The 26,443-nt window shown below is 38.9% G+C and overlaps 1 protein-coding gene across 1 annotated transcript; it reads left to right on the top strand.

Annotated features, from left to right (window-relative positions):
- The first annotated feature begins 27 nt into the window (after window positions 1-27).
- Window positions 28-26,441, top strand: LOC148420041 (transmembrane protein 150A). The gene is made up of 8 exons (XM_088420862.1): window positions 28-263; window positions 520-741; window positions 6,839-6,886; window positions 8,085-8,171; window positions 9,354-9,421; window positions 16,885-17,012; window positions 21,605-21,782; window positions 22,222-26,441. Exons 2-8 carry the CDS (start codon window positions 632-634, stop codon window positions 22,464-22,466), a joined length of 864 nt encoding a protein of 287 aa, XP_088276988.1. The 5' UTR covers window positions 28-263; window positions 520-631; the 3' UTR covers window positions 22,467-26,441.
- The last annotated feature ends 2 nt before the right edge of the window (window positions 26,442-26,443 follow it).

Raw genomic sequence — 26,443 nt, 5'->3', positions numbered from 1 at the left:
CAGTGTCTCGTGGCGGCTATCATGCAGGTCGGGCTACAAGATGAAGGCAGACGAACTCCCCCATAATTCATTCTTTCTATAAATCGTCTTTGCGGATTTTTCTTGCTTGAAAACAAGCAAAACTACCGGTTCTTGCTCTATTTTTGCTCTCCCCCCCCCCCTACTCGCAGAGGCAACAGGACAAGCCGACGAACACAAAAGTTAAGCAAGAAGACTTGCGGTGGAAGAAAAAAAAACCTTACTTGAAAACGTAGCGGCGGAAGGTGAGTAAAGTGTTCAGGTTTGCTATTGATGCTCGCCGTTATTTGTTGCTAGCTTGCGGCACGAGACGCCGTGTACCATTCATTCGCCGTTATTCATTGCTACCATCGAATGAAGACGTGACTTAATATTACGCGTGTATTGTTAAAACAACATACACGTTAGTAAGCTCGATTGAAGTCATCATGAGCTCTACAAAAAACCTAAAAAATTCGATTCAAGTACTAATGTTGCCCTTTCCATCCTTCTTTTCGACAGCTGAAACGTCCTTTTGGTGTTCCCGACTTGTTAAAATGACTCAATTGGCGTCAGTGCAGATGTCAGCCCCACACAGTTAAATGTTACAACTACTTGAGCACATATTGCTCGGATGGTCGAAGAGGAAAAAGAGGAAAGAGGGTTTGAGGTGCCTGCCATGTCTCTTTGGGTGATACTGCCTGTTAGCCTCCCAGCACTGACCATCACTGGGATCTGGGTTGTGTAAGTATTCACTTTTTTTCTTCCATTATCAACTGAGCACCAAAACAGTGAAAACACTCATCACAAGCACCCGAGGACACAGTATTCTTGGATGTAGTCTTAGAATAACCCACACTGTCTCAGGGTCTGATAAACCCTGCAAGGGTCGACAACCCATACAGAGAGCATGTTGAGCGTTTATTGAATATTGTTGAATTTCCTCACAAGGTCCATGTAGTACTATACCAAGTGTTATACTTTGTCATTGTAGTTTGATACACACGCGGCAAAAAATTCACAGTTGACGTTCATTGTAAAAATATTGCTTCTACGAAACTGCTCCATGGTGCATATAAAAAGTCATGGACCACACCGAAATGAACTAAACTGGTCATTCCTCCTCCCTCCAAAAGAGCAACACTGCATTTTTACCCTGAATTCCTGGGAGCCATGGTAATTGCATGTGGATTAGCTCTCAAGTGTTTTTTTTTTTTATGTGCATGACAGTCTGTACATCTTACGCCTTGCTGTTTGTACACTTAAAGCGAATGAGTTCCCCCGGTCATGTTCGGGCTGACAGATCTGGCATTATGCGCTGTTGTTAGAACAGGAATGCAAACCATAGGAGGGAGTAGGGGGTAAGAGACAGATGGCCTCGATCCAAATGTTCACAGTTGTGTATGGAGAGTTCAACTTGATGGCTGCACAATTTCATGTTAGTGCAAGAATGGCATAGCGAGTTTAGGTAACATCAGCATTGTTGATGAATAGTCAATGACGGTATGTCACATGATTCTGATTGACATTGAATTTTTTTTTACTTTTAACATAATCTAAGCGTTACAAAGGTAGCCACTCATCCATTTTCTTTGCTTCTTATCTTGTTGAGGGTTGTAGAGAGGCGGATCCTATCCCAGTGGACAACATGGATTAGTCAATCACATTCAAGGTTAAAAAATAGTGTCTTCAATCATGGAAAGTTAATAGTGCCACAGTAAGTTGATTTTTCTACATCAGGGCAGAAGAGAGGAACTGTTACCGCGAAGAAGGTTTTGATTCGGTTTTGTGAAGAGGAAGCACGTCATTTTTTTCTGATGTTACACAGGACAATATTTCTTCTTCTCATTTTAGAAAAAATGCCCAAAAAGGGTTTAGTTGTATACTGAAGGTTAATTGTTTTATATCTAGTGGAAGAGCATTTAATTGTTTAAGATGACATTACATATAGTAGTTGGCATAGATAAAGTTTGACTGTTTTCAGTTTTATTGTCTCATGTGAAACTCAGAAAAGTCTTGACTTTCTTTAAAATCAATTTATTTTGCAATTTAAGTGGAAGTCAACCTAAACATTTTTTTTACAGTAAAATGTTCTATGCACCCTTGCCGTTCCAAACAAGAAATTCTGATTGATATTGTGTTTGTGGAATATGAATAATGCAGCAACATTCTCCAGTTATTCATCTCTGGGGATGGTCATTTTGCCACTTGCTGTCAACTGAAAATGATGTCACGGTTGCTCACTGCACAGGCAATGACCAATCAGGGCTCAGCTGTTTAATGTTTTGGGCATGTCACCTCCGCAAGCTGAGCCGTGATTGGTTGTTGCCTAAGCTCTGAGGAATTGTTGTTTAAATGTTTTTTCAGTCAACAGCAAATGGAAAAAATGGCTGCCCCTCAGATAGATCAAAAATTGGTGGATTTTGTGGCTTAATTAAATTTCCACAAACATAACATTAATAAAAATACTATGTTTAGATTTAGTGGGCCTTTTTAGATCATACATATAATGTTTGGGTTGACTTCCTCTTTATTACACATGAAATATGGCATCCATCCAGAACCGCCAAATGTAAGCACTGTACCCATGCTCCTTTTTTTGGAAAAAGGAATGTTATGGGTTCAGCCATATTTTTGGATCTCAAAAGATCCATTTTTTATTCGGCTGGCAATGAATGAGTCAAAAGAAATTGGATAATTTCCCATGACACACCTGATGACCTTTTCATGGCCCACTGCTTGTGAATCACAGGCCTTTGTGTAAGTCAAGCCAAGCTTCTAAAAATGGAGGATGGCATAAGTCCCATATGTATGCAGACCCCAGCATAAATACAATGCACTTGCACATTTTTCGGTATGCTGAAACCATTTTTTGAACCACCCTCAAAACCTAGGTTCCACCCTGTCGCGTTTACAAGGGCGCCTTGTTACGAGGAGCCGTCAAGGGTCCGTCCCCCCCCCCCCCCCCATCCTGAAGCGTGGAATGTCAAAGGATGTGTGACCTGTTGCATAACTTGGTTCTTTCACTACAGGCGACAGGATGGGAGTAAAGTAAATACTACAGGGTCATAATGTAATGTGTGCACTGGGTAGCCCAATAGACATTTGTGTATTGAGCAATAATTTAAACAACATTCCAAGTTCGGGTTAGGAGGACATGCTGTAACTATTGCTGACAGGTGATATATTCTGAAAATAAATTCTCCCTTGTTCAAATGCAAGGTATAAAAGGTGGTATAAAAATATCACAAAGATCAATCGTTTCAAGTGTTTTGCAGCGTTAATGTAGCCTGCAGTGTGTACAACTTCATAAAAAAAACAATCTTGTTGAAAGAAAAGTAAAAACACAATGAAATGAATGTAATGAAATGTAGTTTGCATAAGTCCTCATTTAATAGTGTGTATCTATGATTTTTTTTTTTTTTTTTACCTTTTTATTTTGGCTGTAATCCGAAACCGCTTTTCCACAATTTATTTGAGCTCTTATACTATGTAAATGTAAAAATGCCTCATTTTTATGGCAATATTGCCCTTTTATGTGATTATTATTAGATCAGTAATTTTGGGAGGAGACGTCAATAAGACAACACTTACAGGGTCGTATAAAAAACAGAAGGCTCTGGCTTGACATCTGTCTGATAGCATGACATAACCTTTGTTCTATAAATAGATGTATTGTAAATAACCAGCCATATAGGTCTATACAGTCTAAACGAATTCATAGTTTATGCATCACACCCTTTGCTGTGGTCTCCCCGTTTTTTGTTTTTTTTTTGCTCAGCCTCACCAGCTTTTTCCACAAAGAAGCTCTTAAACGTTCCATTTTGTAAATTAAAAAAACATGCTCGCTCCATTTGAGAATGCTGTTAATGTTTACGGACGCGTATGAGCTCCGAAAGCTGATTCATTTTGTAAACAAACCAATTATTACTTCATGAGATCTTTCGTTTGAGCGCCATCGCTGCTATTTTCATATGGAAAGCATAAGCCACCCACACTTTCTTCTCATGTTGGACCCATGGCTACCTCTTATGTCTTGGAAGGAAACCCCTCGCTAATCCACCGGTTTTGGTTAATATTGTTTTTGTGTTTGTCTAGATGCAGTCAGCTTTCAAGCGGACACTTCAGAGCTTTAGGGTTTCGTTAGTCTGCAACCTCGAGGCTGTATTTCACATTCACCTTTGGGTTTCCTCTTGTGAGAGATCTGAGAAATCGCCATGTCTGCCATGTGCCTTATACGACTTTGACATAATCATACACGTTACATCAAGACGAATGTTACCAAACGCGCGTCTTCATTGCCAATCTAAAGGAAAACAAGGTGGGAGGGTGGACTCATTCTTACTTGGCTGAAGCCAGTGGGTTCATGATATACAGTAATTTATGATGAAACATTCTTTTTTTATTGAACAGTGTTTATGCAATGGTTACACTTGCCTTCAGTCTTGCCTTTAATTTATCCAAATAGTTTACTTTTGCTGCAGTTCTGACCTCACGTGTAATATTTAAAGATTAATCTAGTCTTATTTCTAGCTGTTTTCTATAAAATAATTACGGGTATATTGTTATTTGGACCTGGCCAATTAAGCAGCTAATTACGGCACTTCAAACATCGGCCAAAAATCATTGGCCAAATGGCTGATATTTGCCAATTATTTTACCTTTATATACTCAAGCCATTTACAATAGTTGTATACAATAATACTAATGTCATTATTTACTACACAAATCTGTGGACCTGTCATCCAAAACAAAGCAAATCTTATTTTTAATGTCCGTAACTTCATTAAATGCAGCACACAATCCATTCGGTCACCCTAAAAGGAACTTTTTTTTTTCCACCCAATGATATATTTATAATAGATACCTGTTCCGGCGCGTTAAAAATGAAAATCTGCATATAATTGACACCCATTAAAATACAAAAATTGGCTTCATCTTAAAAAAGTCTTTCTCTCTCATATATATAATATATATATATATATATATATATATATATATATATATATATATATATATATATATATATATATATATATATATATATATATATATATAATCAGTCAGGCCCTAAATATTCTTATTTTGTGTGAGTGTGTGTGTCTAAAAAGAAGTATTGATTAGGCTAACAAAAAAAAAATCAAAAGAACAAGCCATACAATTGACCCCATTTTTTTTAAACTTTATTTTATAGATTTTGCATCAAGCAATACAGCCAATCAAAATCCATGTTTTTTTGTGTGCCATTGTAGAGATTTTCCCTCTTCAAACTTGTTCTGACTTTACGACGGTTGTTCTTTATTACTGGTTCTCACAAAGCCACGCTTTATCGTTTGACAGCTTGTGACAATGCAATCAATCTTTCCAGATTGCATGCAGTTGTTCACGTGTGTGGAGCAGGTGTGCACATCAGAAGACGTTATATAGCGCGGACACCTTTGGCCTTGGAAACATTTTTAATTGTCCCTTTGACTCCTCCCTTCTCTGCAGAAAATGAAGGTTTTGAGCTGTGTTACCTTGAATTATGTGGCGTTTATCTGGAGCAAATGAATACTGTTTATTGTGTTCATCATAAAGCCATTTGTGATTCTGATTATTTTATTCTGTTGAGCCTCATTTAGTACAGCTCTCCTTTATTAAGGCTGGTGCATGTATGGACGGTAAAGGAATTTTTTTCACTATGATGGCGTTACTTCATACAACAATCAGAAGAACAGTAGTTGTCTTTATCTTGCAGATAATGCTCTTCTCTGGTCAATGACTTAAACAGCTGTGGTCAGCGACCTGAGCCAAGTCAACATGACTGTTGGGCCGAAGCCACGATTACCCAAGATTGACTAAACAAACCACTCATATCTGAATTAGGCCTTAGTGATATATGGCAGGTTGCCCATGGCTAAATTTTGTTTTCCTCACAAGCCAAGTCAGTGGGCTGATCAGAACAATAAATCCACTGAAATAGGATAATATAATCATGATTTGGAATTTATTTATCCACTATGAGAACAAATTAACATTTCTTTAAACATGATGACTTCAATGACTTTTCAAATGAACCAACTCTAAAAATAGTTTCTTTTTAGGGAATTGCATAGTTTGTCTCTCCAGGAAATGGTCACAAGTGCAGCAATTTAATTTGTGTGAATTATTGCCATGAAAAATGCTAACTAGGGATATTCAGTATTAGTTTTTTCCTGGCTGACACAAGGATGAGTACTTACCGATTCCAAGTAACAAATACCACTAATACTATTGATACCTAAACCCTCGATTATATGGAAAATGCATCATTAAAAAATATATCAAAATCAAACCACGGAGCTCCCCTTTTTTAAGTATGAAGACTTTTTTGTGTCATCCAAATATTCCACTAGAATCTAGTGGAATATTTGGATCACACAAAAAAGTCTTCATACTTAAAAAAGGGGAGCTCCAAAAACCTCGACCAACATCTAGTGACTAGATGTTGGTCGAGGTTTTTTTATGTCCGTTTTACATTGACTAAGTTTCGATTTTTGTGAAGCTACTTGACATGCTAAAACGCTCTACAGGTGAAATCATTTAGACATATTCACAGAATAACAAGAAAAAATATGCTACATGGAAAATAACAAGGACTCGACATACTGGTACCGTAGACAGAAATACATGTAACAGGAGAAAGTTGAAAATGTTGCAAGGGAGGTTGGGGAACAGAGGAGCAAAGGCCTAGACAGCCAAGAATTCACAAATCAAGAAGCATCTTTCCAGGAAAAGGCCAAGTACACAAGCAACAGCCCATAAAAAAGTGAATTGTTGCCAATTCTTTCAGTTAATTGCCCTCGCTCTTCTCCTCCCTCAGGTATGCCATGGCCCTCTACAACCAGCACGTCTGCCCTGTGGATAACTGGTAAATTCGTTTACTGCTTTTTTAGTATTCTTCTCTTTTACCGATTGCAATTATCTGTACTTAATGAGGTAATTCTATTTTTTTTTTCCCCCAAAGTTCAACCTCAAAAGCCAATACCACCCAGCAACATTTAGGGATGTTCAATACTGTTTTTTTAAATGTTTGTTTATTTGTTGTTTTGTTTTTTCACTAATACCAAGTCCCGATACCACAAATGTTTTTAATAACACATAAAACAAAGCAATGTCCGTCAAAGGCTGTGGTTGTAAAACTGCTCCAAGAAAGTGACGATACTTTAGCAGTGCTCGCAGACCCCAAGTTCTATTACATTTGGTACACTCATTACCAAAATAGACATTTTAACACTCCTTAGAATTTAGAAAAAAAAAATCCCCTGGAGCCATTACGTATCAAATTTATTAACAAGATATTTGTGTGACAAGTTTGTGATTATGGGAAGTGTCCAGTTTTGCTTCTATTTGGGCATTAGCTAAATAGACTTGGTACGCAGAATTTTCAGGATGAATTTCTTCCTTTTTCTGCTTCCTTCCCTTGATTTACTTTCTTGTCTTATTTTCTAGTAATGTTATTGCTACAACACCCGGAACAGAATCAGACCCTCTAGGGGCAAAACTTAGACATTCTACGCTTTGAAAATTTTCAAACAGAAGACGTATTTTGGATAATAGATGAAATTTCTTTTACAAACAAGAAAAGTCTGGTTGTCTTGATTTAACCTTTGCAAATCAATATCACATAGATTACTGTAAATGTAGAAACACATAGCAAAATGTAATGTTAAGTGATGACTTCTTCTATTTCTATTTCTTTTATTTAAACTAGTGAGCAACAGTTTTTCTCTCTCTGTAAAGTGATGTTATATTCTTCCAGTTCCTGACAGTGAGAGCAGGTGTTTTAATAAATTTAACCCATTCATTGTCAGTTATTTTCAGACACTCCCTTATCCTAATACTTAATTAAATACTTCGTATTGAATGTCCGAACTATCAAGACATAAAGATCTTAGGGATTGAATGAATCGCATTTTAAGTTTGTCCTATATTAGTTACTGTGTTTAAAGTTTGTGGGAGGGGCAGCATTATTTGAGCGCCTGGGGCATACCTACAGCAATAAACGGGGGTTCATTGTACAGTTGTTTGAAGGATGTCAGAAAATGATGGCCCCTGCGCTGTTCTAGGTTATACAACCAGTCGTGCGTAGAGGAGCTGTATTTGCAGAGTGGACCAACGTTGTGCTGCACGCTCGACAACATACCTCTGATCAGGTCAGTGAGGACCCCTGCACCACCAACCCCACCTCCACTCCTGCACGTCTTCCCCTCTCCCCTGTCGTGTCTGTCTGTCTGATGATTAAAAACAGGAACACCAGGCCATTGTGTTTCACGTCCCCCTCATGTCGCCGCCTTGTGGCTAAAAGTCACGTGATCTTAAAGGAGACACTTCTTCTTAAGCACGTGTTAGGAATTGACTGAAGTATCCCGCCTTCCACTGTGGTTGTTCAGAGGCGGAGCCAGGCCCCATGCAATCATGTAAACACACACTTGCAGAGCAGCCGGTTTACATCTTTGGGAACAAACCAAAGCGCTCGCTGCTTTGTTTAACTCTTGGCCTTTTGAACATGAAAAGCCAGTTAGACCCTCCATTTACGTAATATGTCTTTTCAAGAAAAGCCAATGAATCCAAAAACTTATGTCATGAAAGATAAATAAACAGAGACCAAACAAAGGGGTTTATGCAAAATTAACAGATGAAACTACAAGGGGGAGGGAGGGTGGGGGGGGACTTGTCTGAAGTTCTTTTAAATCAAGCTTGTTTTTCTTGGCTTGTTATGCGGCACTCCACCAAGTTTGGTAAAAGTATGGTTCCCAAATCTTGCATAATCCAGCTGCATTACAAAAATACACTATTTGACAGAGCTGGCCTGGAAGTTGAAGTTCACTTTGCAACCCTTTACTCAAGGTTGGTGGAATCACACAAAAAAGCTAAAGAGAAAGCAAAGCACTTGTTGGGTTAATTCTTAGTTAAAAAAAAAGATAATAAAGTGTGTCCACAGTATATGACTACATATGAACTGAAGAACTCATGTGACTGCAGTCAGCTGAGTTAGCTTTTGGTGGGCAGCAGCTCCCGGCACAGACAGACGGCCTCTATTAGCAGACCTTCAACAAAACAATTGCTGTTCATTCAGAGTCATACTGAAAAAAAAGTTGAGATCCTAGCAACCCTGAACTCGTCATATTGTAAAGGTCGCTTTATTTTTTTTTATGTATAATGTTGAATTTTCTTTTGTCTTACATAGCAGTTACTGTATAAAGTAAACATCTGCTGAAAGTGACAAAGCATTTTCACCTATCACTCATTGGCTTATTTTGGAAGTTCTACTTGTTCATTTTTGATATTTTGTGTCTCGGTAATATCATTGATGTCCGTGTTTTGTCGTCTTGCAGTAAATGCGGGACACTTCCGCCGGAGAGCTGCTTCTTCAGCCTTATCTGCAGTACAGGCTCATTCATGGGTAAGGCATCATGTGCACACATTTACACAAACTCAATCACACGCATCATTAGGAGTTTGTTTATGTCTTGTAATGATTTGTGACCAAACCCAATTTAGCTTCTTTCAAAATACAAACTGTTCCATACTACTAAAGCAAGGCAACTTCATTTATAGAGCACAGTTCATAAACAAGGTAACTCAATGTTCAGACGGAAAGACGCAGAAGTATAACCTGACATTGTCAAGTATGACGACCTTGAACGTGCCATGAGCACAAACAAAGATGATAGGCTACCTATTTGAACAGGTCTACTTAACAACAAATTGAAGCGGGGTACAATTCCATTATCACTACTTTCTGATTCTAAGGATGAAACGAGTCTTCTAGTAATTTGAGTACCGCAGTTAAAAAAAATGCTCAAGGCATTATTGTCGCCTGAGGTACCGCTGTGTTTTGTGTACACCATCTCAAGGAAGTCAAGCTAACCGCAGCAACAAGTGGTCATGCCTGTGTTTACTTTTATTTTGAAGTCGATCAAGGCACTGTGTCGTGGCGAAACAGCCAGCTAACATCAACACCACTATGTTGCCTTGAAATCAACTTCAATCGCTAATTATGCTGACAAGGATGCTTAAAAATGACTTCATTATGCTGAAATTGCATTATACATCGCCTGTTGCCAGCGGTTAGCAACGCCTCCAATTTAGCGGCGAGCAGCACTAGATGCTAGCCACCTTAGCAACTAGCAACACTCAAGTGCCCCATATAGGCGGGCGAGAGCAATTTGATTTCTTTTCAAAGGAAGTTTAATAGATGTATATGACTCACATTACAGAGTTGCTGTTCCTACTGATCACTATTTTTAACAAAACCAGGCTTACTAAACATTTTTGTCTCGCAAAAATTCCTTCTGTGGTTTTGACGTGACTGTTTAATAAAACAAGTGAGAAGACATTTGCCGTTGGTTGAGCAAATTGAATCGTGCAAATACGACAGTTAATGTCATTGTCAAAATAAGAATAAACAAGAACAAACAACCTAACGACATCAGAACGGTAGTAGTGTTTTCCGTAGAGGATTAGTGCTTCAATAATGATTGTCACTGGAGACCGTCCAGCGGTTACATGAGAATTTTGTTATTCTCAACTGTAAGTGACCACACAATCCAAGATGTAAAGTAGAAGAAAAACAGAGAAAATCAACTGTCCCTTACACACGTGCCACAAACTACCAGGAACAGAATAAATATTGCCGGGAACTCATTCCTGCCTTATGAATCAAAAACAACAATACCCGACGACCACACACGTGCGATAAAAATGTGCACTCTTGTAGACCCAAGGAAAATACGTATAAGATGATATAAAACCGTGTGCTGGTCCAAACGTTTTTTTTTTTTTTTGTTAGTCTACACGTGCTGTTCCTTCTGCTAAGTGCTGGTTCTGACTGCCCTCATGTAGTTAATGTTTCCCAGCTGTGGCTCACACATGGTGTGTGTGTGTGTGTGTGTGTGTGTGTGTGTGTGTGTGTGTGTGTGTGTGTGTGTGTGTGCGTGTGTGTGTGCGTGTGTGTGTGTGTGCAGGAGGGTAAGGGGGGTTGCGGGGGTTGGTTCTTCTCCATGTTTATTCACGAGGAGTCGCCATTCTGCTATTTACAGACAGTCTCTTCTCTCCGATTGGTTGGCACTGGCACTGTTGCCTGAGCCATACGTTCATCTGCATTCAATGTGTATAATTTACAACTGACTGTTGTTGCGGGTGCTGTTAACCCATTCATCAACAGTAAGCGTCCATCATTTGTGCCACAGCTGGCCATTGGTGACAACCAATGACTTGGTTTGTTTTTTTTTTTGGTTCCAAGCATTGTATTCTAATCTAGTTATCTTAAATCAAAGAAAAATAATCATAATCAAATCCAAGGGGCTATCGTTTGATCTATTAGCTAAGGGCCAAGAAGTGTAACTGCCTTGTGGTCTAACCACAAACCTAATCCATAAATAAAGACCAGGTCGAGTACAGCAGTTAAGTCGCCATTGATACTGCGTTCAATCAAACTGTACAGTACAATGATGCATGCATGATGCAAAAGGGTAGTCTTTATTATTTTTTTTTAAGTATGGAGCCTGTGTCACGATAGATGAAGATGCAAGCCTTTCTCTTCCTACTAAGTTATTGCATCGATTATTTCTGTCTCAAGATGTTTTTGTTTGACCTCACTGAATTTTCACTTCATGTCAGGACTGTTCTTGAATGCCTTCTAAGTGATCATTGATGTTTTGGCCAATGCATCTCTGTTAGTTTTGGGGATAGCAAAGATAATTAAACCATGGCCTTTATTTTATAAATATTACATAAATATTTTTGTTGATACTCCATAAACATTGTACAATAATGTATGCAGTAAATAAGTTATTTAAATAGACATACAGCCTGATCTTGTGATTGGATTTGCGATCTTTTTGTTTGTTGTTTTTGTTATTTTTAAACTCCCTGATCACCGATTGTGATCGATCTCAACAATCCAGATTGCGTAAAGTTTAGTGATAGTTTGAGTCTAAAAGAAATTAATAGACTCTTTGGTACCCCAACTTGCAAGTGACCTGACTTTCATGCTGTTTTAATGCAGCATCCAAGTTTCCATTTAAAAGTGGTTATAGCCAAACTAACAAAATAAGCCCAGATATAGTCGTGTTATATATGAACACAAACAATGCAGCATCACATGTAGACAGACAATATAACATACCCTCTGTGGGGAAAAAAAACATAACTTCAAGCATCCATCTTCATCCAGCATATAATCATGTATGTATAATTCAGTTGGCATAGCAGAGGTTTCACTGCACATTAAGATTGCAGCTTTGTCAGCTTTTCTTAGGTTTGAATTACTCCATGACTGGTCAGAAGTTCAGAACATGCTATTTTAATACTGGTCGTAGAGCAAGTAGCCTTGGCTCTCCATGAAAGTAGGCTAAGTTGATGCGGTATGTACCTCTACAAGAGCCTATTGTAAATAATCAGCACTTTAGCCTCTTAGCCTATTGATTTATGTGCTTCAGGGGTTAACTCGATCAAGCGATCACTCCATGCTACACTTTTTTTTCTGCCCATGCAGCACAATCCTTCAAAGACAATGCTTGTATTATTTTACTGCAAGCCTCCCGTGGGATAAAATATTTGGGCAGAGACGGATCCCCTGTTGTGGGACATTGGGGTTTGTTTAACTGGAAGGTGCGGTCCGGTCCATTTGTAGGGACGTGCAATTGTGATGCTTGCTGATTTATTGACACCAGGGTTGCACACAAAGACACGTCTGTGCTGTTTCAGTTTGACTCAAAACACACCTATTGAATTTTTAAGTCAGCAGACCACTTCCTGACCCAGGTTTCCTGAGGTTAGATAGAACACTTTATAATCTGCTTTGAATCACAATTTGGAAAGTAATCAAAGCTCAGTCATACGTGTGTGCTCATGATAAATTAGTGCCATTCGTTGTTGTCGCACAGCAGGTTAATGTAATATCTGTAACAGGATCTTTAGGAAAACAGGTAAGAGTTTTAAGTTTGTCCAGAGCCTTTGGCTGCGGAGCAATTACGCTGCCTGCAATTCAGATGCATTCATTGAATTCTGAAGGAATCTGTAACCCATCAGCACTATGTGAACTCCAGTACACCCAAGAGAAATCAATCCACCTCATCAAAAATGTAAACGCGGATGATATCTGTATCTCTTAGGCAAAACGTTTCTTATCTTTCACATTCTGTTGAATTTTGTGTATTTTACATAACAGCTTCATGCCAGCAAGCTGAAACGTCCTCATCTGTAATGATTAAAAACTCATTTTGTTGAAATGGAAAAAGGTCCACAGCCGGCCAGTCTGCAGCAGAGACTGAAATGCCATAATCTAATGCAATAAACCGCTGTTGACTTACTTATCCCTTCAGTGAGCCAGCATCTTTCCTATTTTATACAGGAGGAGGGGAGAAAAAAAAGACAAGATTGTTTACAAGGAGATGCTGCTGGTTTTTTTTTTTTCCCCCCATGATTTTTACTGAAATCACTCTGCCAAGATTTCTTTGCGCTGATGAGCCACTCATGCAAAGTAGCCCGTACATACACACAAAATCAAGCTTGTTGAGATAAACAGGACAATTAATGGGTTCATAATAATCAAATGATTAGCAATGTGTTTTTCCATTGAATGTGTTTCAGTCATGGAAGATGTTGTTTATACATCTGCTTGAAACGCTTTGCATTTCCTTCATCTCTCAAAGCTGGTATTCATTTTTTGGGACTTGTTTCCACATGTCCTTCAAAACATGCCTTCATTTTGAACGCTAATAACACCCCTATATCCCTGCCACATAGCTCATGTATGACGCTTGGAATATTTATGGTTGACAACTAAGTTGTGCTGCTTTGTGCTGTGTGCTACTTGTTCCTTCTTGCAAGAATATTTAACTTGTTTAATGCCATTGGTGGCTATATATGTCGAGGATCATATTTTATTGGGCTGGCAGGGAATTAGTTAACTCATTAACTGCCATTGACAGCTATACAATTCAAAAATCCATTTAAACAGTGCTCACGGTGAATTAGTGAGTTGGTCTTAAGTTAACTGGGTGGGGGCAAGCATGTGTGACCCCGGGAAACAGACTTTTGCTGTATGAAGTGTAATTGCACATCCACTGCACCAGGTGGTGCAACGTCGCTTTCCTCATCAAAGTCTCTGCAGGAGTTGTAAACTTTTTAAATTGCTGTCAACATCTGTTTTTTCTAAATCACTATAATGATTAATGTAACTTAAAAAAAATCACAATGTTTTAAAAGATACAGTATATTACCGGTACATTGTGGTGATATTTTTTTTTCCTCACTTCATTATACAATAATTCTCAAGTGTACCTTTGTTCCGACCAAGCTTACGGGAAGATTTTCAATATAAAAGTTTACCAAGGCATTTTGTGTTGCAAATTACTACTTATGGTACAGTTTGTTTTGAAGTGTTACCCGGCTTTCTCGCAAAAGCTTGCTGTTTTACTATAATACAGTGACTTGACGTGTAGCGCATTCTCCTGTATGCGTCGTTGCACACCTGGTTCATCAAACTTTAAAAAAAGAAACAGACCTTGTCACATAGATACTTCTCGATAACTGCATCTATCCCGCCCGGGTAATTTTACTGTCTCCTGCTCTAAAGGAGAAGCGATGAGCATGTAAAGTATGCTGAGCGTGTCAGACTGTCTCTTACTGCAGTTGGACCAATCTCTTGATGTGAGTGACACAGCCAACTTGTATTTTCATTTGTATGCAGTTTACTAAACTGATATCACTGCAAAAGAGGAGCTATTAATTTATTATATTAGCGCTGAGCTGTATTTGCTGCCCATTTGAGTTATTTCACAGATGTGTGAAGAAGATTGGTCTGGTTTTCGAGTTATGCGATTATTAGTCGACACCCTGATACGGGAGATGAAATTTACAAAAAAGAACTTGACTTATACTCGAAAATGTACTGTACGGTACATGACTGGGTCAACTTTTTTTCTCGGCGCTCTAGCGATTAAGTACCATATTTTCCGCACTATAAGGCGCACCCAAAAGCCATTTTTTTTTAAAGCTTATTGTGCGCCTTATAATCAGGTGCGCCTCATGTATGGATCAAAATTGAAATTGGGATTGGTAGATGGGCAATGAACTGATAAAGTAAGCTTTTCCTGTTTCTTTTGTGTGTTTACACATTGAACAAGGTTGGTCATATTGACATTGAGTTATTATGCTAGTGCGAATTTAGAAATATTATTTGAGTTATTATTGTTATTACTTTGAGTATTAATAGATTGTGATTGAAAAAGTTTAAAAATATGTCATTAATTGAGGGTGCGCCTTATAATCCGGTGTGCCTTATATATGGAAAAAGTTTTAAAATATGTCATTAATTGAGGTGCGCCTTATAATCCGGTGCGCCTTATAGTGCAGAAAATACGGTCATTGTAACTCAAAAGGTAAGCAAGCAACATTAAAATTGTCATACCTACATATAAATACATAAAACAGATATTTCAAAATGTACATGGCATATTCCTAGGTGTAATTTATTACAGCATGAGACTTGATCAAAACAAGCATCAAAAGCTCTGTGAGCCTCAAACCTGCAAATTCATATGACTTTGGAAACAAAGTATTTTTCCTCCAAAGGTTGTGTTGAGGTAATGTAAAGTGCATGCACTTCATCACAGCGACGTCTTCTCTGACATTTCCACATTCCGCAAAAGCGGAGATGAGCCTTGTCAACTCCAAACAGCCAAATATTTCCTCAGTGCGACCACGCTTGCCATGACTACGCCGGTTTGGCGACGAGCGGCCTCCTATTTCCCCCACTCCCACAAAGAGACATTGACAACAGTTTAGTCTGAAAGGACAATATATGGGCTGCGTGTCAAGACACCAGGGGCTGCTTGTCCCCTCTCGTTCTGCCATCTCGCCTCCGTGGCCCATTTTTACCGAGAGGCTGGTCAGCCTGCGTCAGCAGCGGAGGAGTCGCAAATGTTCCAGACAAAGACAAGCTAGTGGGGGCTCGCTCGCTTGTCAGCGCACCAACAATACCCTCAAGTCACAGCCTATTAGCGCAAACACTCATCCCCCAACTTACAGTTGTGCTCCCCATTTCCCTTCACCTTCTGGAACACCCCACCTCCACACTCCTCACAATTTCCCGCCATCTTATTTTTTTTGCCTTGTGAGGGTAATTCCACTTCCTGTAATTTTCAATCAGTTTCCAAGGAATTTTTGTGCTTCTTGGCATACGAAAGGTCGGCTTGAGTCAACATTAAAATTGAAGCCAGACTCATACCAAAACAAAATGTGCACACTGTAGTGTTTCCCGTTATTTTAATATGCTGGACTTTTTTTTTTCTTCCCAAATTTGTTTGTTTGTTTATTTTTTTCCATAAAATAATCTAAAAAAAAAATACTTGGCTTTCCAAGTGACACCCTAATTAACCAGCTTTAAAATATAGTGGCATAGTTGACTAATGGTCATCAAAAAGGGGGCAGTTTTTTTTTCTTCATTATACATATAACATTTAATAACACTATAAGATACTATTTATATGAAGTTTGAACATTGACACTGGTCTTAAATATGGGAGATAAATATATTTAAATAATGATTCATTTCAGAGTTATTGAACATAAATGTTACGTACATACCGCTAGCTAGAGCATTGGTATTGAACGAATTGAAGTTGAATTGAAGTCCTCGAGGGCCGGTATCCTGCATGTTTTCCGGTTTTCTCTCCCCAACACACCTGATTTGAATGAATAACTTATCAGCAACCTCTGAAGGAGCTTGAAAATTATCCTAATAATTAAAAAAATTATCCTAATAATTTGAGGAGTGTACCAAATGGTCCAATGCTGGGCTTCTATGCAAGAGTACAAGCCTTAACATAATCTTAATGTTGCTTCTTTGTTCCACAGTCATGGTGATTGTGCTGCTTCGCTACGCTCACGTCATTGAGAAGCACCAAAACTGCGTCCTCAATACAGCGAGTCTCTCCACAGGCTGGATCTGTGCCGCTGGACTCATCATGGTGGGCAACTTCCAGGTACGCTTTTTAGGCCAACTCCTCCTGTTCACAAATTAAAAGAGAAACGTATAAATCAGAATAGCCCAAAACGAATACAACACAAATTACATGGACTCATTTGTATGAGTGCATAGAATATGATTATCTTACTATATCGTCATTATAGTTAAACTCAAGCTTTTGACTTAGCCCAGAATACAGTTGTATCTTGCATTCATGAGGAGAAGTCCATTTATGTCTTTTAAATTCTGTGATGAAGCTGTTCCTTTCCACTTCCCTGTGCACTTTTGTTCTTTGGAAAGAATCTCAGCTTAGTTTAAATATTTGGAGAGCTGGCTGTGTGCCTCGTGGATGTCTGTGCGCTTCTTTGGAAGATGGGCACGCACAAGGAGTGGAGGGTGTCACCGGAATGTTAAATGAAATTTCCATCTGTGTTTAATGGAGATATAACAATATGGAAATAACTATTGACCAAAAACATGCTGTAGCTCCTGCAAAGAAATGCTATTACACGCTCTGTAATATCTTTTTGGACCTACTGGATTGGCAATTAAACCACCCCCTTCACATACAGTACTTTGAGTACTTTACATAGTATGACTTCATAGGAATAATATATTCATTCAGGCTCTGTGTTTAGGTAGGAGTACATATATTTGAGTATGAAAAAAAGAATTGCAGATTCCGCTTTTTTACTCACTGTAAAAAAAAGTTTCGTAAAAAGTAAAGTTGTCAATAAAAAAATGTAGTTTACAGAAAATTCCACTTATCTACTTTTGTGTTTGAGTCTCACCTGGTTCCCGCTTCTCCTTTGGGGCCCCTTCTCTCAGCACAAGCGTTTTTCATAAACCTAAAGTGGGAGTGGTTCTGGTGGGGGGAAAGTGACTCATGCAGTCCGGTATTGACCGCTAAGATTTCTTGGTCAAACACGTGCGCTCAAGGCTCCATCCATACCCAAACACAGGCCCTAAAACTTGGCGCTCGCTTGCGGGAAGGAAATAGAGATGTAAATGATGGTGGATGAATAGTGACACTCCATCACGGAACGTAGGAAAGGAGGGAAAAAACAGTTTGGACAGCGCGGAGGAAAACATTGATCAAACAGGCAGGAGAGGCGTGATGACATAGCATGGCGCTGTCGCGCCTGTAGTTTGTTACATAAGGTGCGGGCTGGCAGGACAGCTGTGGTGTGGCCACGGGGGCTTTTGCTGTCAGGCAGAATGACGGTTTGGGCAGGGAAGGACAGAAATAGATGAAGCATGTCGCTTGCCAACGTAGCACTCCGAAAAGTCTTTATCACGCCCTAGCTGCGGTACAAATAAACTACAAGTAGATTTAATGACGAAACAAAGAAGACGGTTGCAGCTTATTAATCGTTTTTCACAGAAGATAAAGAATATATACCAGTGAGCGTTGTTGAATGTGCTGTATGCATTTGTTGCCACCGCTTGTGTTGCGATATGAGCTGTTGTTTTAAAAACTAGAGTTAAACAGTAACATTATGAACCAGGGAAACAACAAGAATATAAGCAGACTAGTCAAAGCAGAATGGACACTCACAACATGCTAAAAATGTGATATTAAACAGGAACTCTAATAGTTCTTTTTAAATACTTGGTGTCCATTTATTGTAGCCTAAGTGAAGTCATGTACAACATGTGGAAAGGTTTTAATTTACACTTACACGCCTCAGTGCTTCTGTTTTGGTCATCACTTCAGTTCAGTCAGCATTTACTTTTTAAATGTTCATATGTGGGCGTTTGTCTGTGAACTCAGATTAATTACAGTTACGACCGGGTTTATGTCTGATGACAAATAGTCCTATATTAGAGAGAGGCATTGGTGGCATGGATGACTAGAAACTATTTGGTGCACGGAAAGCCTCTCAATATTATAATATGGCCTTTCTGTAACTGAATCATTGAGGCGTACGGCCAGCCCAGCTTCACATGATGTGACTCAGCTGCCACCAAGAGGCTGAAAGACCACGAGGAGAAAGTCTTATGTAAATGATATTTATCCTGCACTGTGTCTACAGACATGACTTCACATTTAGCCATTTAGAAGTTATAGTTAACTTCAGAGGGCGGATATCAATGTGAAAATAAACGCACATATACACAATAGCCTCTGCATTTATTTACTGAATATTCACCAACAAACAAAATTTCAACTGAAAAGCCAGCCATGTGATTTAGTGCAGTATGAGGTGCTAGTGAATTCAATTCACTTCACAACAAGCAACACTTTGCCAAGCAATATTTTTGAGCATTTCTTCAAAAAAATCATCATCAAACTTTTTGTTACCACCCGCAGTTGAAATTTACTGTCAAACTAAACATTCAGCAAGACTTTACCACATTATGTATCTAAAGCAACTGCATGGCTTGGTCTTTGAGTCTACTATTTTAATGCTAATACATGATGTCAAACACCATCGATTGACAGGCTAAGCAGTAACGTCTATCTTATTGTGTTCTAACCTTGTAGCAATGGATATGTGAATAGAAAGTCTGTCTTAGTCTGTATCTCAAGGCACCACAGTATACATTTGTTATTCAATTCATGTTATGAATGGATTTGGTGGGAAAAAATGCCTGTAAAATCCATTTAAAGTGAAGAAAATCACAATTGGTTTTCTGCCAAATAAACAGGACAAATCCATTTGGTACCCAACATGAAGCATACACACTGTTTTTGTTATAGTGGGGCACAAAAAAACTGACGTAGCGGGCCGGATCTGGCCTTCGGGTCTTGAGTTTTGACATCCGTGAAATCATCTCTTCTGTCGTCAGATTTAAAATTGAACTTCCATCGATTTGTGTCCTCATTGCCTTTCTGCCACTGCATCATTGTGTCCTTTGCACATCGTACATCACCTGGCGTCTTAAACACACACACACAAATACACGCTCTTTCGGTAAGTAGAGTAACGAGGGCTTTATGCATCATTACATCTTCACTCCCTTAATGATGGCAATTAGTCACACAGGCGAGGACACCGAGCAGCAGGCTCACATGTAAACACTCATGCATACGCTTCAACTCACACGCCAGTGAATGAATTATGTACTAGTTCATCCATTCCGTGTTAGATTAATTATACCATATCACGTTGTCTTGTAGACCAAATGAAAAGCTGACATTTCGCTCAAGAAATCAATTCTTCATGTAATATATTGTGTAGTACAGTGTTTCCTTTAATATAAGGGGAAACGCCTTACTTAAAAAAGTCTTGGTTGTAGTTGTGACAGCAGTGGTGGATATATTAGTAAGATGTACATTGTAATCTCATTTGCATAATATTTCATGCTAACTAAATCTATCTGTACATAAATCTGGAAACGCGTGAATCTCTTTGCTATGATTAATCCTTTGTTGGCACCTTCCGTGGCGAACAAATGACAGGCCCTCATTTCATATCACACTGTCTATAAATCTTCAAGGATTAGCCTTGTGCAAAGGAATGTTCAGCATGTTCTTGCTGGGTCAACAGGCAAATAGGTCAGACTTCCGAAATTTCTTGCTGGTCCCTCTGATCGCCTTGAAAACCAAAACGTTTACCTTTCAATGTGAAATAAACAAACATATTTTTACAAATGTATTGTATTTGGATTACATAAGGCACGAGTTTGGCACATTTTATCCAGTTTAACATACCACTAGAGGGAACCAGATTACCACACTTCAAATATTCAAACACATTCTGTGCAGCAACACATGTAGACAGAAAATGAAATACAGTGGGCCCCCGCGTTACGAGATTAATCCGTTCTGCGGTTGGGGTTGTAAGGCGACTTGGCCGTATGACGGGCAATCCAAACCAATGTTAAATAGCTAAAATTGTAAAATCCAAATCTGAATTGTACATTCATCTTAAAAATTGTTAGCAAAATAGTATAGTAAGTGCTACGTATATATAATATACATGTATACAAACAGAAAACATCATAAATAAAAAATATAGAAAGGATCTATTCACCTTTGAGTGGCGCTTGTTATGCCCATATTCCCTAATAAGGGTTATCAACAGCATCGTTTTCATATAAATCATCTTTTTACTTCTCTCTTTAACATCACTAGCAATCTTGGGACCCATGGCTAACCCTTTCAACTGTAAAATGCACTATAAATATGGTTTTGTAACCACTCACAATCGAACAAAGCTTTACCTTTCCGCCATTTTTAAACAAGTGAGGCCAACCAACAGCAGACTACCATCTCCTTGAGGAGACTCCGACCAATAGCAGACCAGCATTGTAGTCACGCGTTGCATGGAAACAGACGGCAATAGTAAATAAGTGCAATTACCTAAAAACGTCACCAGATGGAGGCAAAACAACACAAATACAGCCAACCCCGTGAGGTCGTGACAGTTGTTTTTGTCGCAAATCCGGGAAAATGTCATAAAGAGGCGATGAAAAAAACTCAGTATTCCAGGTTGCAACATGAAAATAACATAAGGCAGGGACGTTGTAACACGGGTGGTCCACTGTACTTAAAAGCATAGCCTCTGTGTTCCAATACTTTTGCTGTGTGAGGATCATAGAGTGTACACCTTGAAAAATCTTCTAAGGACACTTCTCAAATTCCTTGTCTCTTTCCAATAGGTGGACTATGCCAAAATTCTCCACTATGTCGGAGCGGGCATCGCCTTCCCCACCAGTATGCTGTTTGTGTGCCTGCAGTCGGCGCTGACCTATCGGCTGGCCAAGACGCAGGGGGAGTACAACGTGGCCCACCTCCGGCTCTCTATGACCCTACTTGCCTTCGTTGCCCTGGTGCTCAGTATCCTCTTGTGCTGCTTGCTCATTTGCAACGTTTGGGCCTCCTTTAGTTCGAACGGTAGATCATAGCGCAGACTAATATCCTGCATACCTTAAAGAGGCGGTCACATCAGATTTACAATATTTTGTTTTATGTGCCCCTATTAGTCTAAAAATGTCCTTCAGATTAATATTGCATTTGTGGGCTATTAATTAAGCGGTAAAATCCACCCATTTTTATCCATATCGAGAGCGGCCATTTTGTAAATTGCTGTTAGCGTCACAGTTGCTCAGGACTTCCTGTAGCTCACCTGCTTTCTGAGTTTGGTCACGTGGCATTTGCAAGGTGAGCCGTGATTGGTTGTTACAAGAGCAGCTGCGATGTCATTTGCAGCGGACAGAAAACGGCAAAATGGCTGCCCACTGAGCTGAATTTATTTCCATCTTAACGGCGTTTCCAGGCGGCGTGTTTTTCTGTCAAGAGAGCTTCGTCCTGCAACACGCCTCAGCCATTTTCGAATGGGTCTTCTGCGTCATCATCATGCTCTTCTACGGGACTTTTGCCTTTGAGTTTGCCGGTATGTCGGGGGACACGGTGGCGGTGCTGGCCCGAGGGGGCTCCCTTGGAGACGCGGGGAGGGAGCACAAAATGGATGCGCTAGGACCGCCACCGCCACACCCACCTGAAAACACCTCCATCCTGTAGGACATGACATGCCCTGGATTATCCTTCCAAGATGGGGTTTGTCAATTCAATCACGTGAAGATTTGAACTCGAGCAAAACCCCGGCGGAGAGCGTTTTTGTCATGACATCAGAGCTTCTCCCACTCGCCCCGCCTTTTCTTTTTATTTCGCCTGTCTGCATTTTGCACATGTGTGAAACCAAATTTTCCATCCACCTAGCTAGCCAGCCCTGCCTTCAGTTATCAGCAGCGGAGAGCTAAATGTTCATCAGATTACGAAAAGTCTGTTGTTCCCCCTCTCCTGCTCGTTCAACAAGTGACCTTGGATGATTTCCTCTTCAGGTGATTGCAGCGAGGCCTTTTCATTTCATTTGGTGAGTGCGCTCATGCTAAACAAGAGGCTGCTGGACGGCCGCAGCTGTAAGAAGAAAGCGGGGCGTGTTATTGTCTGCTGCTTAGGTAGCGGCCACACAGGAGGAAGGTCGGGAAGGAAGCAATAAACTCACTTTGCATTGTCCTACAGACGAGTATATAAACGTTACGTGAATACTGTTAGATATACATAAAGGGGACCTGGTATGTATATATAGTTTTTAGAGTTAGTCTCAGATCATGTTCATATTGAACATTATATGTAAAAAAAAAAATAATCCACGTATAGTTTTAAGTAGCATATATACAATTTACAACTACCTGCAATGTGCTAGTGGGCAAGGCAGTAGAAGATGAGAAGAAATTTGCCTTCTTTACCTCATCTCACACAGCAAGATAGCAACAGTATTTCTCTTCATAAGGCCCCAATTAATCAACTTCATTTAGTTGTAACAGCAACTGATTCACAATAGTTAGTGTCCACTTCAAGGTCAGTGGTTTTTATTTTGTTTTTGAATCTGGGATACAGGGCAGCTGGCCACCCAAAAAGCTCAAACAAACCTATCCTTTTCTTGAAGCAACTGTAGGTCACCAGGCTGTTTTTTTTTGTTTTTTTGTTCTTTAAATGCCTATATATAATATATATGTAAAAGTATAATTGCTTCACAAACAGCTATACCCACAGATTAGTTTTAGTGTATTAAGCACATTTAAATTAGAGAATGTCACAGAACGCTTGTTCCCTTGAAATTTTTCGAATCCTGCAGTACTGCCTGCTGTCGGCACCCCCAAAAAACAAGCACACATATTAGAATACTAGCATTAGCGATGTTGATAGATTGGTGCCATGGCCTGATTCCACTCAAACTGGGAGTGAGTAAATTGAATGCAACTCTGATTTGGATATTTTTTTGTATCGAGGAAGAAAGATTATGTACAGGCTGTGCGAAAGGGGCTTTAGTTCCAATTAGATTTCTGTTTAGAGAAGTAGAACATGGCATCACCTTCTGTGGGCTGCTTTAATCTGTTCAATACAATACAGCAGTATATTCCCCTGACAGGAAAATGCAGCTTCATGAAGCACCCCTGGGATTATTGTTATTATTATTTTTTTTTTTTTACTCCTCTAGATGGTGCTCTTGGTTGAACAGTGCAGTGGAAACTCATTAAATTTCTACTGTCTCTTTGAACCAAGAGTGCAATTTAGAGGAGTTAAAAAAATATCAAAAGTGCTTCATGAAGCTTCATTTGTCCATCACTAACTAATATTCCCAATCATTCTAAAATACTGAAATTAATTTAATGAATATAGTCAAATACCTCATTTGCATAACGGGTCCCCTTTAATACAGCAAGTGTTGGACAATTGTTCACTCTGACATCTTTCTGAATTGCTTTTTGTATTCATGTTCTGCAAGTACGAACACAGCCTCAATGCAGACAGTTGATTGTCCGAACATCGCCAACAGACCTCCACAACCATACTATTCTTCCCCAAAGCCGCGTAGATGCAACCCAGAACCCTGCGCGCTCCGCCAACTCACTGTAAGCTGCCTACTTACCTTCTACAGTATTCTCAGAGCGGCCATGTTACTGTCAAAAGTGTGCCAAATGTGAGTGTGCCTGTGGTCTCGGTGCTAACAACACAACAAGCCTCTATTAATATATCGCTGATTGTAATAATATTGCATTTATGAAAGGCATTTTTTTTTTATCAGAATTATGCTACAAAATGTCACTGGACTCAACATTGGGTACACCACAAGCAATTGCGTAGTGAGATATTAAAAGTTTTGCGTTGACTTTCGTTTTTTTTTTTTTTTTTTTTTTGAGAGCTAAATAAAGCTAGACTAGAGGAAAAAAGCTACATTCCAAAAACTGTCTGTAGGGTGCATTCGAAAATGCGGGCGGCGATTTTGGGGCGTGGGCAGAAAATGACCAATTTTTCTGTCTGCCTTTTTACGCAGCCATTTCCAGGTGTACCTAATGTTGTGGCCTAAAATAATGATATCGACATGTATTTTAAGAGACGTTATTTTTTATTCATCTGTTACGCATATACATATTCTATACTTAGCTGTATTCCAGAGGTTTGTCAACCAAAATGACCTATGCAGCTATTGTCATACTTTCAACACATCTTATTATTCCATATTCATATCACAGTTATCAGTCCACACTTTGCCCACTTATTTTTTATTTTTTTCATCAGTATACCGAATATGGTGTTACTCAACTGGAACTGACTTGTTACTTGCTCTCTTTACTGGTCAAGACTCGTATTTGCAGACGCTTAGTCCTTTAAAATTTACACTAATAGACTTATTTATCTTTGATCACTTAAGTAAATGGCCACAAAACTACTGTAAAAATGTATACTTATTTTTTTCATTAAGAAGCCTGAAATACACATATGAACATTGAATGTCCTTTAAAAAAAAGTTCAAAGGCCAGTATGTTTACATAACTAAGGTTTCTTTGACTGAGAACTAAATATAAATTCCATAAAGTTCATTTTCAAGGATTATTTGTTCTTTTTGTGGTCATATTTATGCATAGAATAAGAAAAGATACGTATGGTCCTGGTGACAAAAAAAAGCCCCATTGATAAGAAATAAATTGTCTATTTGATGGTATTCAAAGCATGCAGAAGATTTAATTTTATTTTGTGAAATAGAATTTTTTTTCTATTAATGTACAAAATGTCTCCCATCCCCTTTTTGAGTTTCTGATTTTTTTTTTTTTTAACTTACCCACCATTCAGTGCTAATTCTCCTCATCCGAAGAGAAAAAAAAATCACACACCTTTTCCTGGTTTTACGGAGTTAGCTCACAATTGAAATAATAAGCTCGCTTGTCATTGATGTACAAAAATATTTCAAATTTTATTTGGATTTCAATTCAACATTCCAGCGCTTTTCCTCATTCAAAAAATATGCCCTGCCTTAGTTTCTGTTCACATTTCAATTTTCATATTGTCCAACAGAGGGCGACACTTCTCTCATTCAATGCGTGCAGGAAAATATTAGGTTCCTGCCTTCTATCTGAAATTACATCATTATTCGTGTACGAAAATAACTTATATGGACACATCTCCTCAAATATTTCTTTAAGTGTGTTTATTCACCTCCTCCATACTGTATAAGCGCGTATAAAACCTTTCCGCAATCCCCGCTCAATAAAAATCAGTTGTTAACTGATTCATCTTTGCTCTCAGGAAAATTTTCGGACACATTTAGCTTGCTTCAGTTCTATGGCTTCCTTCTGTTGTTGAGGATCCGGCGTGTACATTTTTTTTTTTTTTATGTTATGGTTGGAATGAAAGAGTACATACCCTTATTGTTAGCTTGTTGCGCTGCTAAGCCACACTATATTAAATATTAGCAAAAGCTATCATGCAATCATTAGTAGACTATGGAATAATTAACCTGTAAACCTCACATTGATCAATATTAAATCTATATACTGTATGTGTATATTCCGTATTAAATTCCGCTGCCTACGTGCCTTATTACTTTGTTAAAGCAAACCAAAGAGGTTGAGGTTGTAAATTCTATTTTGATGATTGTATACTGTGCGTGTCTATGCCTTAATGTTCAACAAATAAACCTTTTTTTAAAAAATATA

This window comes from Hippichthys cyanospilos, chromosome 8 (genome assembly GCF_059441005.1).
Source record: "Hippichthys cyanospilos isolate Australia breed blue-spotted pipefish chromosome 8, RoL_Hcya_1.0, whole genome shotgun sequence".
NCBI classification, from domain to species: domain Eukaryota; kingdom Metazoa; phylum Chordata; class Actinopteri; order Syngnathiformes; family Syngnathidae; genus Hippichthys; species Hippichthys cyanospilos.
Note: the sequence above shows the minus strand (reverse complement) of the source record. Positions and strands in the feature narration are given on the sequence as shown.